This window comes from Acipenser ruthenus, chromosome 38 (assembly GCF_902713425.1).
Source record: "Acipenser ruthenus chromosome 38, fAciRut3.2 maternal haplotype, whole genome shotgun sequence".
NCBI classification, from domain to species: domain Eukaryota; kingdom Metazoa; phylum Chordata; class Actinopteri; order Acipenseriformes; family Acipenseridae; genus Acipenser; species Acipenser ruthenus.
This window is the reverse complement of record NC_081226.1, coordinates 4,551,556-4,568,949: the sequence shown is the minus strand read 5'-3', so window position 1 is coordinate 4,568,949 and position 17,394 is coordinate 4,551,556. Positions and strand designations below refer to the sequence as shown.

General features: G+C 42.8%; 3 protein-coding genes across 4 annotated transcripts in view; 1 reads left to right on the top strand and 2 right to left on the bottom strand.

Annotated features, from left to right (window-relative positions):
• The window catches only part of LOC117434270 (histone-lysine N-methyltransferase EHMT2), a 38,292-nt gene extending 35,265 nt beyond the window's left edge, over positions 1–3,027 (bottom strand). For both annotated transcript variants that reach the window (XM_059009023.1, XM_059009024.1), the window contains exons 1-2: positions 2,932–3,027; positions 2,159–2,243 (exon numbers count right to left, since the gene is read on the bottom strand). In XM_059009023.1, coding sequence (XP_058865006.1) covers positions 2,159–2,243; positions 2,932–2,961 — 115 coding nt within the window. In that variant the 5' untranslated portion in view covers positions 2,962–3,027. The remainder of the gene's footprint in view (positions 1–2,158; positions 2,244–2,931) is intronic.
• A 4,511-nt stretch (positions 3,028–7,538) lies between these two features.
• LOC131706882 (zinc finger and BTB domain-containing protein 12-like) lies at positions 7,539–15,185 on the top strand. Its single transcript, XM_059008805.1, has 4 exons — positions 7,539–7,852; positions 10,538–10,844; positions 11,607–12,038; positions 13,076–15,185. Exons 2-4 carry the CDS (start codon positions 10,611–10,613, stop codon positions 14,189–14,191), a joined length of 1,782 nt encoding a protein of 593 aa, XP_058864788.1. The 5' UTR covers positions 7,539–7,852; positions 10,538–10,610; the 3' UTR covers positions 14,192–15,185.
• Positions 15,186–15,274: 89 nt separating this feature from the next.
• Positions 15,275–17,394, bottom strand: part of LOC117971246 (complement factor B-like) — a 46,057-nt gene continuing 43,937 nt past the window's right edge. Inside the window, exon 18 of the mRNA XM_059008804.1 lies at positions 15,275–15,838. Coding sequence (XP_058864787.1) covers positions 15,674–15,838 — 165 coding nt within the window. The 3' untranslated portion in view covers positions 15,275–15,673. The remainder of the gene's footprint in view (positions 15,839–17,394) is intronic.

The following is a 17,394-nucleotide window of genomic DNA, read 5'->3' as shown; positions in this document are numbered from 1 at the left end:
TGTAGCTCCCTTTCAACTGGAGGCACGAAAGATATAGACAGGACAGGTATTGTACTTGAGATAGAGGCTGTGTGGTCCAGTGGTTAAAGAAATGGGCTCAAATCCCACCTCAGCCACTGACTCATTGTGTGACCCAGAGCAAGTCACTTAACCTCCTTGTGCGCCGCCTTTCTGGTGAGATGTAATTGTAAGTGACTCTGTAGCGGATGCATAGTTCACACACCCTAGTCTCTGTAAGTCGCCTTGGATAAAGGCGTCTGCTAAATAAACAAATACTAATATCCAGACCACTAGAGAAAGCTACCACGCTGTAAAGCCTATTGTATGAACTCAATCTGTGGAGAATGGTAGAGATATCTATGTGTGAATGTGAGAGCGTGAGAGAGTCAGTCGACGCAGGCAGTAGGTAAAGGACAAACACTTGCGGGTTCGGGTCGGGTTGCAGGTCTTATTAAAGCGGGTCGGGTCGGGTCGGGTCGGGGGTAAGAAGACGGTGCTGCAGCGGGCTGCGGGTCCGGGTCGGGTCGGAAGCGAGTCGTAAAAATGTATTGAGAGGCTGACCTGGAGCACTACCTGCTGGAGATACGTGAATGATGTGATTCACCAGCTGCTGGAGATACGTGAATGATGTGATTCACCAGCTGCTGGAGATACGTGAATGATGTGATTCACCAGCTGCTGGAGATACGTGAATGATGTGATTCACCAGCTGCTGGAGATACGTGAATGATGTGATTCACCAGCTGCTGGAGATACGTGAATGATGCGATTCACCAGCTGCTGGAGATACGTGAATGATGCGATTCACCAGCTGCTGGAGATACGTGAATGATGCGATTCACTAGCTGCTGGAGATATGTGAATGATGCGATTCACTAGCTGCTGTAGATATGTGAATGATGCGATTCACTACCTGCTGGAGATATGTGAACGATGTGATTCACTAGCTGCTGGAGATATGTGAACGATGTGATTCACTAGCTGCTGGAGAGATGTGAACGATGTGATTCACTAGCTGCTGGAGAGATGTGAACGATGTGATTCACTAGCTGCTGGAGATATGTGAATGATGTGATTCACTACCTACCTGATTGAATGGTGAGATTTAAATTTGGTACAAATGCATTACATCCATATTTCAGTTGGGTCTTAACAAAACTAATAACAGTAACTGAAGCAAAATAAATAAATAGTTCTCTACTCTTTCTCCACCATGCTCATCCATTCATATATAGTTTCAGTTGTGCAGTTTTGAAAGCATGCTATCTGGCTCTGCATATAACGCTTTATATTGGGTGGCATAAATTAATTAAATAGACATGCAATTGCATATTAATGTTAAATTAATATTGAATAGATATGCAATAGCTGGTTTCTTGCTAAATGTTAACCAAATGTCAATTGAAAATGTAATTGCAGATCACGTCCATTTCTATTATGTTTTGTTACCCTTGAAAATATGTAATAATCTCCCATTGTTTACATGTTTTTAATTGAAAATACAGTTAATCTGACTTAAATGTTAATGGAAAGTAATTGGAATAATTGAATGTAAATTTAATATCAATTGCATATCTATTAAATATTATATTAACATGCAATTGCATATCTATTTAATACTAAATGTATGGCATGCAATACAAAGCGGTCCCTGTTTGCCAGCCCTGCTTTTAGACTGCACTGCACTGCCTGGGGCATTTCCTCTGAAGGTGACATCCTCCCCACTGCTTCACTGGCTTCTTTAACCAATCAGCTGCTTCCTCTATTGACTGACATGCTTTCAACCAGTAGCATGCTTCGACCCAGAAGAACATGCTGGGGTGAGATGACCAAGGAAGTAAAGCAAGGTAACTGAACTTTCTTTGACCTCGTGTAGTACCTGATGATTTCAAATGAAAACATGTGTTTGCTAACTGGCCTCTTTCAAAACTGCCCATTTCAGACCCATGTAACCAGTGGAAGGGAAAAATGGGTAGGATTTATTTGTGTTAGCTACAAATACCTTTAAAATCACTTGATTTTACATCCAAAACATGAGCGCACCGCGCATGGTACCATGATGCAGATCGTATCGGGACCTGCATATTGAGAGCTGGATCGGATTGTGCTGTGAGTGTATCGTTCTACCCCTAGAGGGCACTGTATGTGTAGCACTTACCGTTCTCTGATTGGTCCGCTGTGTTTCTCTCAGACCCAAAGGACACACCCTCTTCCTCAGCCTGTGCATCTGGTTTAGTCTCCCCCTGTTCAAAAAACAAGTATGCATGTTTTTTGCCTGAGTGTTTAAGTTTGTAACATTGTGGAAATGCATGTTCTTATACAGCAGTGCCATACATTTAAAATACAGTTGGAGACATAGAAAATGACTTGCACCTTCCTACTAACTATATACGTGTGATCATCAGTAACGTAAACAATACACTATAACCCAACATGTTTTTGTATTTTAATCCTATACAGCAGCACACGGATGCTACTACAATATCCTGTATCAATTCACACAAGACGTTTAAAACTACTCATTGTTAAAATGCACGTCTATGCCCAGCCGACACACGTGTAGCTGCTTCAGTACAAATCGGACAGTACGGTCTGCTGTCAAAATGTAAACACAAGTACCTATCGTCGTACCGATTCAACGTGCACGCCTAACTATACAATTGCTTTAAACCAGTTAAACAGAAAATTAAGGAGCTGCAATACTGACTTTTTTTTTGTATCGGCTTTACATGTCGTTCATGATTAATATAACCGAACACATAACAATGCAAAACATTCCGTATACCGACGTGGTAAAATAGATGTGCTTTCTTACGTATAACCAGACCTTTTATTTAGATACTATGCGTATTCATCAATAAGAGAATTCATTAAAAAACATATGTATTTATTTTAAAAAATATACAAATATAACGTTTTATTTATTTTTACCTTTAGCAGATTCTGCTGTAGAGCAGCCATGGCGCGTCTACGAGGCTGCTAACGCTAAGAGCGTCACTCCAGCCTGACCCCGCCCTCTGTCGTGCGTGCCCCGCCCCCTCTCTCATTCAACCCAACGGAATCGTTTTTTAGGTCCCGCCCGTCACGCTGTGCGTCACCGCCCTTTCCTATTTTCCCCTTTCCCGGGTGTCTCACAAACCACGCCCTTTCTCATAGCGCGCCCGCATCTTCTCTTATCCGACCCCGCCTCGCAACGCTGCTCTGCAAAGTACTGGCAGACTGGTGACGTATGGCTGAGGTAGTCGATACATTTCGATAAGGTGAAGCCATCCTCGTTGCCATAATGGGTAGGGGCAAGTAGGCTGTGTCCTCTCGTGGTGGTTTGAAGTGCAGGCGGACAGACTGGGTGCGTTCACGGAGATCATTCTGCGCAGGTTCTGTGCAGAATCTGACCAATTTAGCCAATGGGTGCGTTCACGGAGATCATTCTTAGAAGATCATTGGCTAAATTGGTCAGATTCTGCCTCCATCAACGCACCCATATGTCCAATACTCCAGGAGGCTGTTTCCGAAGCAACTTTACCGAAACAGCCTCGTAAGGCGGTTGTAAGTGCAGCCTTTGCAAACTGCAGTGTTTCCCGAATACCAGCGTAACTCCAGTCGCTCTTGAACGACTGCTTGAGTTCACGATGGCGTGAGACTCGACCTGTCCGTGAATGCTGTGTCGTGCACTGTGGGGACGCAAACGACAGAATTTAGCAAGGGCTGCTGTGCGGGGGAGTTGCTCAGACACGCCAGCAGCACAGTGCAGACGTCCTCGGAGTCGGCTCCTGCAATATTAAACGTTCAATAAATCCTGCCATTGCTTGCGAACCTCTTTGCCTCGCGGAGGACCATGTGTTTGAACCACTTTCATTGCAATTTCTTTCCACGTCGTTTTTGTTTGTTTGGTCACGTTATTTATTAGTTTACAGAATAATATATCCTTGTTTATTTCTACTTAATAGTTTTACCTACTTTTGGGTAAATTTGTTTTCCCTGCATTAATCAACCAGCGGTGTATTTTTCGTTTGATTTACTAGAAAACTTGCTACTTCATAAATTGGGTTCAAATGTGTTTCCCAACAAAGCCCTGAAGAAGCTCTTCAAAGCTTAACGATGCACGTGAACATCACGAACAAGCTTCACCAGCGGCGGAGGAAGCGGAAGATGAGGACCTTATTGTGGGCCCTCCTCCCCAAACGTTAATTTAACCCTTAAATATCAAACACCAAATCAAGTGTTCAATATTGAACTATATTTAATTGTCAGAATGTTAGCATGCATGAAACAGTACATAATAAGAACGTTTTCAACTCGCCTACTTTCATTTTATTCTGCGTACATCTTTACATCCAACACTACGCTGTTTTTTTTAATCATAAACGAACAGGTTTAATCACCAATCCTACCAGGATTCCCCAATTCTGCGATCACAGAAATGATTACAGAATTCACAATTCTGCACAGACATTTGCAGAAATTGTCTCACATAGGAAACTGTTTTAAAAAAAAAAATTATTATTATTATTATTTTTAAATCAGAAATGCAGGCATGTTGATTTGCTGTAGTTTATTTTGGTGCCGCAGCAGCACCCAGCAGCTTCCGTCTAAACTACAGGATGAATCGTGCACACAGAATATAACTGCCCAAAACCTTCCATGAAGACGTCCCTCGTACCAGCCTCCCGGGAAAAAAGTTAGGATCATTAAGACAATATCGATACCTCTTGAAACAATGACCGTGAACTCCAAGTACTTCTGTTATCGCGAAACGAGCTTCTGTTTAGTGTGACGCTATCAACGTCATGCCTTCTTTTTAGCGTCAGTGAGTGTATTGGAAGGTGCATTTCTATTGTCTGTAGTTAATCAGATCAATCTTTCTTATGTTTCTTATTAATATACTGTACACTGGGCAGGAATGAATGGACACTATTGTAGTCAATGCAATATCTGATATGAGTTCCACGTCAAGAAACACGGTGTTTTTAGTGCTTATTTTGCCACATTATGTTGAACTCCTGGTAAAGTCAAACTCAACAGCTTGTCTCCGGTTTTGCTCTTTCTGTTTGTGGTAATATTAAAAGAATGACCTGTAAATTCCACGTGTAGCTCTGGAACCTGACCACGAGGTGGTGCCAAAAACAAGCAGCATTCTGTTTTTATTATTTGTATTAGTTTTCCATAGAAGTGTATACATTCATCGCATAATATACAAAGTGCACAAGAAGGGAGAATTCAAAATAAAAGATACAGGCATGTAGCAATATATTCAGATGCAATCATAAGATGTACAAAGCAAAACCGAATCCTTTATATATATATATATATATATATATATATATATATATATATATATATATATAAACTATAAAAACGAATCAAACAAATGCTTCCAGTGTTTTTTTTTCTTTTTTTAAACAATGCTGTATTTTGATAGTTTTTATATTTATGGGTGTGGCATTATGAAATACAAAATATTTATTAAAAAAGCACAGCGAAGAAAAATGTGCATTTGTGACTGGCGCTTTTCTGAATGATAATCATCCGATTGTGAAGCTGAGCCCTAAACTGTAGGTAGGGTTCATTTATAAAAAATAAAGAAAGAAAGAAAGAAATAAAAATTAAATTAAATGCTAGATACTTTGAAAAAGACTACTTAAAACTTTGTAGTTGAATTGTAGTTTCTTCCAGAATTTGGGAGAGGATGTTTTGAATGTGCTATGGCCCCCTGAAAGTTATGACATTATTTTGTCAGCTAGGAACGCTTTGAGAACTCTCAATGAGACCCGTTTGGACAGCTTTGATATACATGTTCCCGGGTTCTCCAGCGGTGGGTGTCCATACAGCTTCTCGGGTTCGTATTCTTTTCACTCAGACCGGTTTGCCGTTGAGTTGGTGATACGTAGACACGCCAACAACGTTGGTCTCCATGACAGCACGTAGCCCCCAGTCGTTTTGTCCGTCGCGAATTAAAGGGGAATGTTGTTCTAGGGTGCGGCAGGATGTCCTATGTTAGAACTGGAACGGACGGTTCTGTGTAATTGAGTTATTGAGTAATTAGACTCACGCATAAGTGAATTGGTTTGTACCATGGGCTGTGCACGGTACGAAGGACGGATGACACTATTCGGTGTATAAAGTTCTATTGTTGGCTTAATGGTTTTTTATAGTGCTGTTCGAACTGCATTTCACAGATTGTTTAAAGGAAATAAATACTACATGACTGCCCAAATCATAAATTTCAAATGTATTCAAAAGAAAAAAAGAAAAAAATTACTATATTTAAAATGACAACTGAACACAAACACACACACAGCACACACACGTATAACATGCCTTTGTCAAGGGAAAGTGCGTTTGAAAACAAACAGTGGAGGTGCTTATAAGCTTCTTATGCCATGGCAACTACACTCACTCATTTCTATTGTGCTCCCTGTGTTTGTGATGTCATTTACTACAGAGATACTGATGTAACAATCTTTTGCTTTCTATTGAACCCTTCGGGCATCGTGGTATTGAGGGTATTTATCCCTTTGTTTGACTTTATTCTTCTGTATTGTACATGATCTCATTTTATTTCTTCTAAAACTATAAATTGTAGGTCATTCATGTTTTGTTCATTTTGATAAAGTGTAACTATTGGTTCATTTTCTTTTCTTCTGTTTCATCGGTGGTTCTGTATTCTTTTATATAATGTTGTACCCGACTCCCCTACATATTTTATGTTGTTACATTTCTGGCAAAATATACCATAACAAGCTTGCTAGTTTTACATGAAGAGTTTCTTATGACTGAATATCTATTTCCTCTATTTGTGATTTCACTTTGATCTTTATAAATATATATGTGCCTAGTTTACATGTTCTCTTACAGGTTAAGTCCTTTAATGTGTCAGTGATGTTTACTGTGGACCAAAATGTCAACTAAATTAACATCCCTTCTAAAAGCCACTACTGGTGCATTTGGAAAAATTAGTTTCATTCTTTCTGAATTATGAAGTATCTGTAAATGCTCTTAAAGTATTTCTGAAACAATATGCATCTAAATGGTATTCTTTCAGCCTTCTTTTCTCTTGTCTTATACTCAATGGTTCATTTCTATTGAGTTTGTCATACTGGTTTAATTTAATTCCCTCTCAAATATCTGTTCTTATATCCACTTTTTTAAGATTTATTTTTAAACCCTTTCCCTGGTTTTTATAGTCATTTTCATCAAAACAGATCATTGTTATCCTTATACCCAGTTCTTTAGGAATGTTATTTTGATATATATATATATATATATGATATGCAGATTACATATGTAGCTACTGATGCATCAGTAGGTTTCAGTAAAGATCTGTGTACTGTTAATAGATCCTTGGTCAAGTTTAACCAAGGAATCGAAGAATTCAATTTCAGATTTTGCCACCGTAGATTCATTGCAACGTTTTTTTTTTTGTCATTTTTGTACACTGCAGTTATACCTTTTCAAACCTCTCACTCTCTGTATATATTGGTCGCCGTCAGAAAACCACTGCAACCTTCCCCTTTAAGCTTGTTTTGTGTTCGTTGCTTGTGCGGAGGAGAGCTGAGAGAGAGGTTCGCTCTCCTCGCGCGATCGAGAACAAAACCAGAACAAAGAACTGAAACACAAACTGGGAAGGGCGACCCGAGCAGAGAGAGACAGAGAGAGAGAAACGAGGCGACACGACAGCACTGTAATCAACACCGCCAAACAATCAAACTGAAGCAGTCATTTCATGAATTAATGCACTGCCTAACAGAGGGATAAGCCACGGGCTGAACCGTGCCGGGCTGTTGGGTTTTATTAACAGAATAGCGAGGCTGGCCCGAGGTCTTTACTGGAGGACACGGACTGAGAGGCTGCGGTAGGTACAGACCATGACATCATCACAGTAGCACTCCGCCAGCACCTGCTTTATATTGAGTGCATAGTCGAGATTTCACTCCAGAATGTGCGGGGAGCAAAACAGATTCACAGCTACTGAAACGTGGCAACAGCTTTTTTGGTGATGGCTACATTTTTGCGTTGTCTTTTTCGTACGAAACGTTTCCTCTGCACCTCCACACACGAGACGGGTATCGCTGCAGACCGCAACCTCATCCAGCGCAGCTCATCGAGGACATCGCTCTCGTAGTCATGCGTGCGCGGCTGTTGATTACGTCATGCTCCACCGGTACAGCACGATCACATGTTGAGGTTAATCACTTTGTTTTGCGTTTGGATCATTCGCAGTGCTACTGATGAACACCATTATTAACAAACTCACAGATATTGTTAAGTAATTAAAGTGATCTGACGTGCGGTTTTGGACGGGACAGTTCCACTTTTGGAACACTGGTCCCAGTGTCCCCAGAGCCTTTCTTGGGACGCAAAAGGTTTTTTCCCCGGAGTTATCACGTTGTATTGTATTGTATTTTCATGCCGGTTTCATGAAGTTTTTCAGTTCCAATCAGTAATATGTTTTTCAATACCAATCAATGATAAAAAGAAAGCCTGTCCTGTCAATTTGAAAACATCTCTGTGTATTTTACATAGACTAATGCTTATATCAAGGAGGATTAAATAGTATTTCTTTCGTAGGTAACGAAGTGACAGCATTTCATTTGATCAGAAAAGGAATATGATTTAATCTTATTACAGCTGGATCCATGTCTCTCAAAAAAACTCCAGCCAAGATTAGCAAAGAAATTAGCCTTGGTGAAATGCGTAGTTATCGAATTCAGATTGTCAGAAGATGCTTTCTCATGCTCATTGATTATACCGAAAAACTGCGTAATTGAAAATAACGGAATAGGCAGGACATTTCAATGAACACGTTTTGAACAGGCTCCTTTCCGTTTTAAGTGATACCTGTCAGCTTACAGCATGTTGAAGGGGTTGGTTTGGAAATACTATTCAGAGAAGCTCAAAGGGTTTGCCTACGTGGATTACTGTGTACCACACTTAACAACTACTTCACAAGGACATTCCCATCTGTGCAATCAGGGCAGCTTCTAAACAAAACTCAGAGAAGCTGATTATCAGTGAAGAGGCAGGGAAGCTTCTGGGTGATGCCCTGCATTCATTTATTGCAAACAGTCAAAATATATTTAACACATTTCATCACCTTTAGGCTTCCCACCACATCATATAAAATGCATGTCTTGTTTAATAGTAGAAAGTGGGTGAAAACAATTGTTTCCTAGTGTTAATCACGGTACACTAATGATCCAAGCAGAAACTGCAATAGAAAAAAATATACAGAACAAATACCATGCCATATTAAATGTAGTAATACATAGAAATATTGAGATACTGTAAAGCCTAAGTATTTGTGACCACAATATTTGGCTAATCACACTCATAAAACCTATTTTGCTCCAGAAATGTTGGCGACCTGTTGCAATATACGAGCTATATATTTATCATACGTGAAAAACACATAATAAAAGGCTTGCAAATATTCATGGCTTTACAGTATACATACAGGAAGGGCCTGGTTTGCAGACTGGACTGGAGGATAGTATAGAGATAGATAAAAAGAGAGAGAGACGTCTTGAAAGAGAGAGGAGAAGATGCAGTTTCTTAGGCAGAAAAGGGACTAGATTTGCTGCACTAGTCAGCAATAAAATAGATTTTTTGTAAATGGAGAATCTCTGAATTTGATTTTATTGAATTGCTACTGTGTAATAAATATACTTGTTGTGTAGAAATGAAATTATGAAGACTAAGATCATTTATTCATTCACAAAAGCCTGGTTTTATCCAGGCAGGTTTGCATGGCAGATGTATAAAACACACACTTGTGTATATATCTGATCCTATTCATTGTACTATATTTTTATTTAATTATTTTTGTTTTTTCTTCATCAGTCAAAAGGTAAGCAGCAGCAACTGTATTTGTAAATGCCAGGAAATAATAACATGATCACTGGAGTGTTTTAAAATCCATTCTCTCACTAACCTTAATAACATGATCACTGGAGTGTTTTAAAATCCATTCTCTCACTAACCTTAATAACATGATCACTGGAGTGTTTTAAAATCCATTCTCTCACTAACCTTAATAACATGATCACTGGAGTGTTTTAAAATCCATTCTCTCACTAACCTTAATAACATGATCACTGGAGTGTTTTAAAATCCATTCTCTCACTAACCGTAATAACATGATCACTGGAGTGTTTTAAAATCCATTCTCTCACTAACCTTAATAACATGATCACTGGAGTGTTTTAAAATCCATTCTCTCACTAACCTTAATAACATGATCACTGGAGTGTTTTAAAATCCATTCTCTCACTAACCTTAATAACATGATCACTGGAGTGTTTTAAAATCCATTCTCTCACTAACCTTAATAACATGATCACTGGAGTGTTTTAAAATCCATTCTCTTACCTCTTATTAACTTTAATAACATTTTCGCTGCCCCCCATTTTTTTTACTGTAAAGAGATTCAGTATTTCAAATGTAAGCTATCAATTTTTTTTAATATTGTTTTTATTAGTGTCCTGCCTGCAACTTTGCATAGCTTTACATTCTCTCTCTCTCTCTGTCTCTCTCACAGGGTATTAATGTAATACTTGTTTTGATAATAATAAGGTTAATTATAAGAGGAAGTGTCTTCAGTATTAATTGCAATGATGGCTCTGCTGCCCTCTGGTGGCCCGACTGAGATACTGCGCTTCCAGCTGCCCGGCCATGGAGCCGCCACTCTGCGGAACACGAACCAGCTGCGCTCCGACCAGCGCTTCTGTGACATCACCATCGTCGCCAACGACAACCTCAAGTTCCGGGGTCACAGGGTCATCTTAGCCGCCTGCTCCCCCTTTCTCCGAGACCAGTTCCTGCTGAACCCCTCCTCGGAGCTGCAGGTACACTGTTTGAAGTGAAGGCCATTCTAAACAGCCTCTCCCATAACCATCCTCAGTGGTGCAGGAGTGGCTTGCGATGGATAGCAGTGTTGATCACACTGGCCTTGCTCATTGACAGCCCCCATCTGCTCCAATATCAAGGAAACCCATTTATTCAGTATTAAAGATAGAATAGGCAGGTTGTAGAAAAATACACAAGTCTCCACGTATCGTTCATCTTGCATGGTTTTCAATTCTTGTTTTGTTTCTGTTTTTGATCAGAACTTATTTTTCAAAAGCTTGAGCTCAGCAAGAATCATAGCAATATGTTCTCTATTAAAGACCTCTCTCTCTCTCCCCTCTCCCCTCTCCCCTCTCCTCTCTCTCCTCTCCTCTCTCCTCTCCTCTCACCTCTCCTCCCCTATCCCCTCTCCTCTCCTTTCTCCTCTCTCTCCTCTCCCCTATCCCCTCTCCTCTCTCTCTTCTCCTCTCCTCTCCTCTCTCTGTCCTCTCTCCTCTCCTCCCCTCTACTCTCCTCCTCTCTCTCCTCTCCCCTCCCCTCTCCCCTCTCCTCTCCTCCTCCCCTCTACTCTCCTCCCCTCTCTTCTCTCTCATCTCTCCTCTCCTCTCTCTCCTCTCTCCTCTCTCTCCTCTCCTCTCCCCTCTCCTCTCTCCTCTCCTTTCTCCTCTCTCTCCTCTCTCCATTCCTCTCTCTCCTCTCTCCTCTCTCCTCTCCTCTCCTGTCCCCTCCCCTCTCCTCCCCTCTCCTCTCCCCTCCCCCAGGTGTCTCTCCTGCACAGCTCACGCATCGTGGCTGACCTGCTGCTCTCCTGCTACACTGGGCTCCTGGAGTTCGGGGTGCGTGACATTGTCAACTACCTGACAGCAGCGAGTTACCTGCAGATGGAGCATGTGGTAGAGAAGTGCCGTGCCGCGCTCACACAGTTCATCGAGCCGCAGATACACAGCCTGCATGAGGGGGCTCCTGGGACCAGCGCAGGGTCGAAGGGCAAGGCAGGGACGGGAGGAGGTAACCCGGGCAACAGGAAAGGGGCGGGGCTGACCAAGCAGCAGAAACACCCGGTGCAGGCACTGTCCCACTCACACCAGTCAAACCAGTCCCAGCCCAGTCCGTTCCAGCTCCTGCAGCACAGTCACCAGCATGCCCGCTACCAGCACACTACTGGACAAGCTGAGAACCCAGAGGAGCTGAAGGTATTGGGAATGGGGAGGCTGACTCTGGGAATGAGGAGGGTGACTCTGGGAATGGGGAGGCTGACTCTGGGAATGGGGAGGCTGACTCTGGGAATGGGGAGGCTGACTCTGGGAATGGGGAGGGTGACTCTGGGAATGAGAGGGGTGGCTCTGAGAATGGGGAGGCTGACTCTGGGAATGGGGAGGCTGACTCTGGGAATGGGGAGGGTGACTCTGGGAATGAGAGGGGTGGCTCTGAGAATGGGGAGGCTGACTCTGGGAATGGGGAGGGTGACTCTGGGAATGAGAGGGGTGGCTCTGGGAATGGGGAGGCTGACTCTGGGAATGGGGAGGGTGACTGGGAATGAGAGGGGTGGCTCTGAGAATGGGGAGGCTGACTCTGGGAATGGGGAGGGTGTCTCTGGGAATGGGGAGGGTGACTCTGGGAATGGGGGGAGGGTGACTCTGGGAATGAGGGGTGGCTCTGAGAATGGGGAGGCTGACTGGGAATGAGGAGGATGACTTTGGGAATGAAGAGGCTGACTCTGGGAATGGGGAGGCTGACCCTGGGAATGGGGAGGGTGACTCTGGGAATGGGGAGGCTGACCCTGGGAATGAGGAGGGTGACTTTGGGAATGAAGAGTCTGACTCTGGGAATGGGGTGGGTGACTCTGGGAATGGGGAGGCTGACCCTGGGAATGGTTATACTGTACGTTTGAAGTAATTAAAAGTCAACAATAATCCGCACACTGCTATTTGAAGAGTGGCAATAAAAAACCACTACAAAATTATGCAAAGAACTTTATTTATAGAACAGGCAAAAGTTGTTTTTTTATTGCCACTCTTCAAATAGCAGTGTGAGGATTATTGTGGACTTTTAATTACTTCATGCATTTGGAGATCTACGCACCTGGTTTTGTTTGTTTGTTTGGATTTCGCTTTTAAGGCGCAGTAAGGACTTCATCTAAAATTATACTGTACGTTTACCATAGTTTACCATGGTTTGTTTTTTAATATACGTTACCATAGCTCTCTGTGCTTGTCTCTCCGTTCCGCAGGTCAAAGTGGAGGAATTCCCTGAAGACTGCGCGGACGACTTTGAAGATGAGTATGAGGAGCTGTCCGACGTGTGCATCGTGGAGGATGGAGGGAGCATGGGGGGATGGATGGGGAGGGAGAGAGAAAGGGAGGAGGGGGTGGAGGCCGAGGGAGGAGGCAGTGAAATCCTAAACAAGGAGGAGGAAGAGGAGGAGGATAACAAAGAGACACTGATGACAACAAACGAAGCCCAGACGACATCGACAACAACAGCCAGGAGCAGCGGCAGCCCCAAGACGAGGGGCAGGAAGCCGACGCTGTGGGATTACAGGCGCCAGCAGCAGGGCATTCTGGGAAGGGAAGGGACGCCTATCCAGGAAGGAGACGGGGTTCACTCCACGGGAGAGGGGCTGGGAGGCGGAGGTGGGGAGGAGGAAGAGGGAGGAGGGGAGTCGAGTCTGGGAGAGGAAAGGGAGGAAGAGAGGGGCTTCAAATCCTATTACCAACCCCTACAGGAGCATCACCTCGGGGAAGGACATGGCCTGGCAGAGGTGGAGGAGGAGGGCTGTGTAGGTTTGGAGTGCCCGGAGGATGCTGCCCGTAGAGTGGGCTCCACCTCTTCCAGCTACGAGGGATCCTCCTCCTTCTCCGTGGAAATGGCCCAGAGGGATTTCCTAGCCCCGCATTGCGGGCTGTTCCCACCCCAGCAGCAGCCCCCCGTCTCGCTGGGCTCTTCGGGGGTCAAAACCATCAAGTGCAGCCGGTGTGAGGAGTTCTTCCAGAGCGTGGAGAGGCTGGTGACGCACATGCGTGCCTCACACTGCGTGTTCATGTGCCCGCGCTGCGGGAAGCAGTTCAACCACACCAGCAACCTGAACCGCCACATGAACGTACACCGTGGCATCAAGTCCCACGCCTGCCACGTGTGCGCCAAGAGCTTCACGCAGAAGTCCACTCTGTACGACCACATGAACCTGCACAGCGGCGAGCGGCCCTACCGCTGCTCCTACTGCCACGTGAGGTTCGCACACAAGCCAGCCATCCGCCGCCACCTGAAGGAGCAACATGGCAAGACCACCGCCGAGAACTGCATGGACGCCAACAGTGTGGCAGAGATCAACGTGGTGGTGCGCTGAGAGGAGGGGGGAGAGAGGAGAGGAGAGGAGAGGGGAGGAGAGGAGGGAGGAGGCTGAGGAAACTGGTTTAAATAAGTGTAGTGGTGTGCTAGGAACCTGCTGTAGGCTTAGTAACTAACTACAACAAACAAACACATTGTATGTATGTGCAAACAAGCACATTGTCAGTACTGGATATTGTTCACCAGTCATGTTTGCAGGCATCTGCATTTTAATTTGGGGGAGGAGGTGATAGACAGGGAAAGAGTTTTTGCATGGCAGAGATCAGCATGGTGGTGCGATGAGAGGGGGAAGGAGGAGAGGGATAGAAGAGGACAGAGACGGGGAGAGAGAGACAACAATGCATATCAGTAAGTATTATAAAAATATGAAAGGATGTGATGAAACTGCACAACATTCAGCACACTCCAGTGACTTTTCTATGACATCAATCAGTGAGACAGGTAAAGGGAGAGATGGAGAGAGAATCTCTTATTTTTTAGGGAGGTGACAATGTTTGTAGTTTGTTTTATTTACCACTCCATGATTCAAACTTGCAAACATGCAACACAATAAACAAGATCGGACCTTCTCAAGGTGGTGGCTACAAGCAGACAACACGGTTCACTGATTACCAGTCACTGTTACGCTGGGGTACAGTTGTTTCAGAGGGACAGGTCACTGTTACGCTGGGGTACAGTTGTTTCAGAGGGACAGGTCACTGTTACGCTGGGGTACAGTTGTTTCAGAGGGACAGGGCACTGTTACGCTGGGGTACAGTTGGTTAAGTTCAGACATGATTCTCAGAGCTCTATTGAGTTCACAGAGTTGATTTAAAAAATGCTGTGATTAGCCCCCCCCCCCCCCCCCCCCCCCGCCTTGCTTCCATGAGAATCCACTGTGAGTTGTATTAACCGTCTCGGCATTAGAATTATGTTTTTTACTCGTGTAAATAAGGTTTTTAACAAATCTGCTTCAGAAGAATAAAACAGATTCTGTGTTTTTATTAAAAAAATGTTTTTGTCATTTTTTTCTATGCTTCATAACTGAAAAGTATAAACTATATTTGTACCCCTTTGCTTATAAACTGAATACACGTTTAACTTAATGTGTGCAACTTTTATTTAGGACAAGAAATGTGGTCTGTTACATATCTTTTTAAAAAAGCAGTACAAATGGAAATCACAGTAAACTCAATGCTACTGGACTTAAACTCTGAACTGAGACTACCCCACTAAACAAAAACAGACATTATCAAAAGAGACATGAAGAAATGTATTTCAATATTACATTCACCGGACCAATACTGGATAAGATTTCATAACACTGACATGTTTTATTGAGTCTCTTCTGGTGTAAAGCAGTGAATGGTCAATAAGTTTCCTTTGGCCTTGTTTATTAATATTAACATGTTTCTTATAAAACAGTTTGTTAGCAAGCCAATGAAAAGTGCAGAAGATACAGAAGACAGCTCTGAAAGATTTACAGTTGAGTACATGCTGGTTATTTGATGAAGTTCAGATATTTTGGTTCATTTGTTCCCAGTTTATCTCTCAAGAAGTCCTGCACCTCAAAGAGATTAATATGATAATCTCGGGAGTCTTTCTCAGTGGGCTGCCTCCTGCCTCCAACACAAAGATTCTTGTTCCCCCAGCTTATAACTCCCACCTGAAAACAGGAAAACAATGCATTCAAAGCACGTTGTTTTTAACTTAGTTTTAAAGAGAGCAGACTGCATGATGAGCTCCGGTACATCGGGGGGCATGAAACCCCCACAATCACAAGCAGACATAATGAGGTGCTTTTTTACAGCCCAGTCCAGTCAGTTGCGCTGAATATTTTGTAGCGAGCTCTTAAATCTAGTCTGATTAGTCTGATTAGGACTAATACAAATCTACATATGGATGCATTTCAGTAATATATTAACATGGAAGTACATCAGAGTACCGCTGCAATGCATCAATAGAAAAGCTGCTTCAATAGTCATGAACAGCTTGTATCCCAATGCAATCCGAGACGTCTGTAGGAGGCTGGGAGTGCAGGATTAAGGGCTGCTGAAGATTGGTTTATAAATCAAGGCAGATCTCATGTTCACCGTTCCAGAGTGCAGCAGACAGACGGGCGGATGCATTGCAGTGCACAGGGATCCCATTTCCAGGAAATGACTGATAGGCAGTTGTTATATAATATAGCCACACCGAATTGGGGGTTATGTCGCTATCTGAAAATACTGAACACAGTGATAGTGAAGGGCCCTTATACAGTGAAATACAGGACTTGCACAATTGTACGGTCAACGTGGGTTAACCGTGGATTAAGCAAGTCAGTGATTTCGAATGGTGGAATTGCGAGCGAGCACTGCATACTGTAAATGCACCCGTTTCTTTTAGATTATATCTTAATAAGTTTATTGATTTATATAGCGCCTTTCATACAACAGTATCTCAAATTGCTTTACAAGTCAAGGAAAACTAAAATTAGAATAAAATCAACTAAAACAATTAAAAAACATGAACATGAAAAAGTTTAGTAAAATAAATCAAAACACCAAAAAAAATGTTAGTAGAGAAATAAAATTAGAAGAAAGAACACTTAACATTTTGTATAAAATGCTCGTCTAAAAAAGTGAGTTTTTAATCTTGATTTAAAAATATTAAGTGACTCTGCATCTTGTAAGGATATTTTTTGTCAAGTTATAATGTATGAATTATTATAAAGACTACTCTTTGCAGTTATGAAGCCAGACTGTATTTTAGCGGTTGTGTGAACTGGCATTATGTGAGACCTGGGAGAATTGCAATGTGGTCTCACAGTCCTTGTTTTGAGGAGGTGATGATTGCTTGTCCTGAAGTGATTAACATATCTTCAATGGTACTGCATCTACTTTTGATTGCTGTTTGAAACAGTGTTTTGTATCTCTGATCAGCACATTATTTGCCAGACATGTCTCCTCTCTCATTAGCATTGTTGCCCACCACAAAACTATACACACTGGTTTGCAGAAGTATTCACCCCCTAGCTCTTTCGCGTTTCCTTTTTGTCTTAATCTTTGGGAGGGACAGGAGACCAGAATCAGCCTACCTTAAAGCACGTCTACGTACATATAGGGACAAGAGCTGTTTTAGATAATCAGGTGCCAGGCCATGAACTGTTTTGTATGGAGTTATGTGGTGACTTTTCCTATTTTTTTGCTAAGTACCCATGCCGCTTTATTTGAACAAGCT

Coding starts and splice junctions, on each gene's coding strand:
- LOC131706882 (XM_059008805.1), top strand. CDS start 10,611: ATGATGGCTCTGCTGCCCTCTGGTGGCCCGACTGAGATACTGCGCTTC. Junction 10,845..11,606: donor ACCCCTCCTCGGAGCTGCAG/GTACACTGTTTG, acceptor CCCCTCCCCCAG/GTGTCTCTCCTGCACAGCTC. Junction 12,039..13,075: donor AGAACCCAGAGGAGCTGAAG/GTATTGGGAATG, acceptor TCCGTTCCGCAG/GTCAAAGTGGAGGAATTCCC.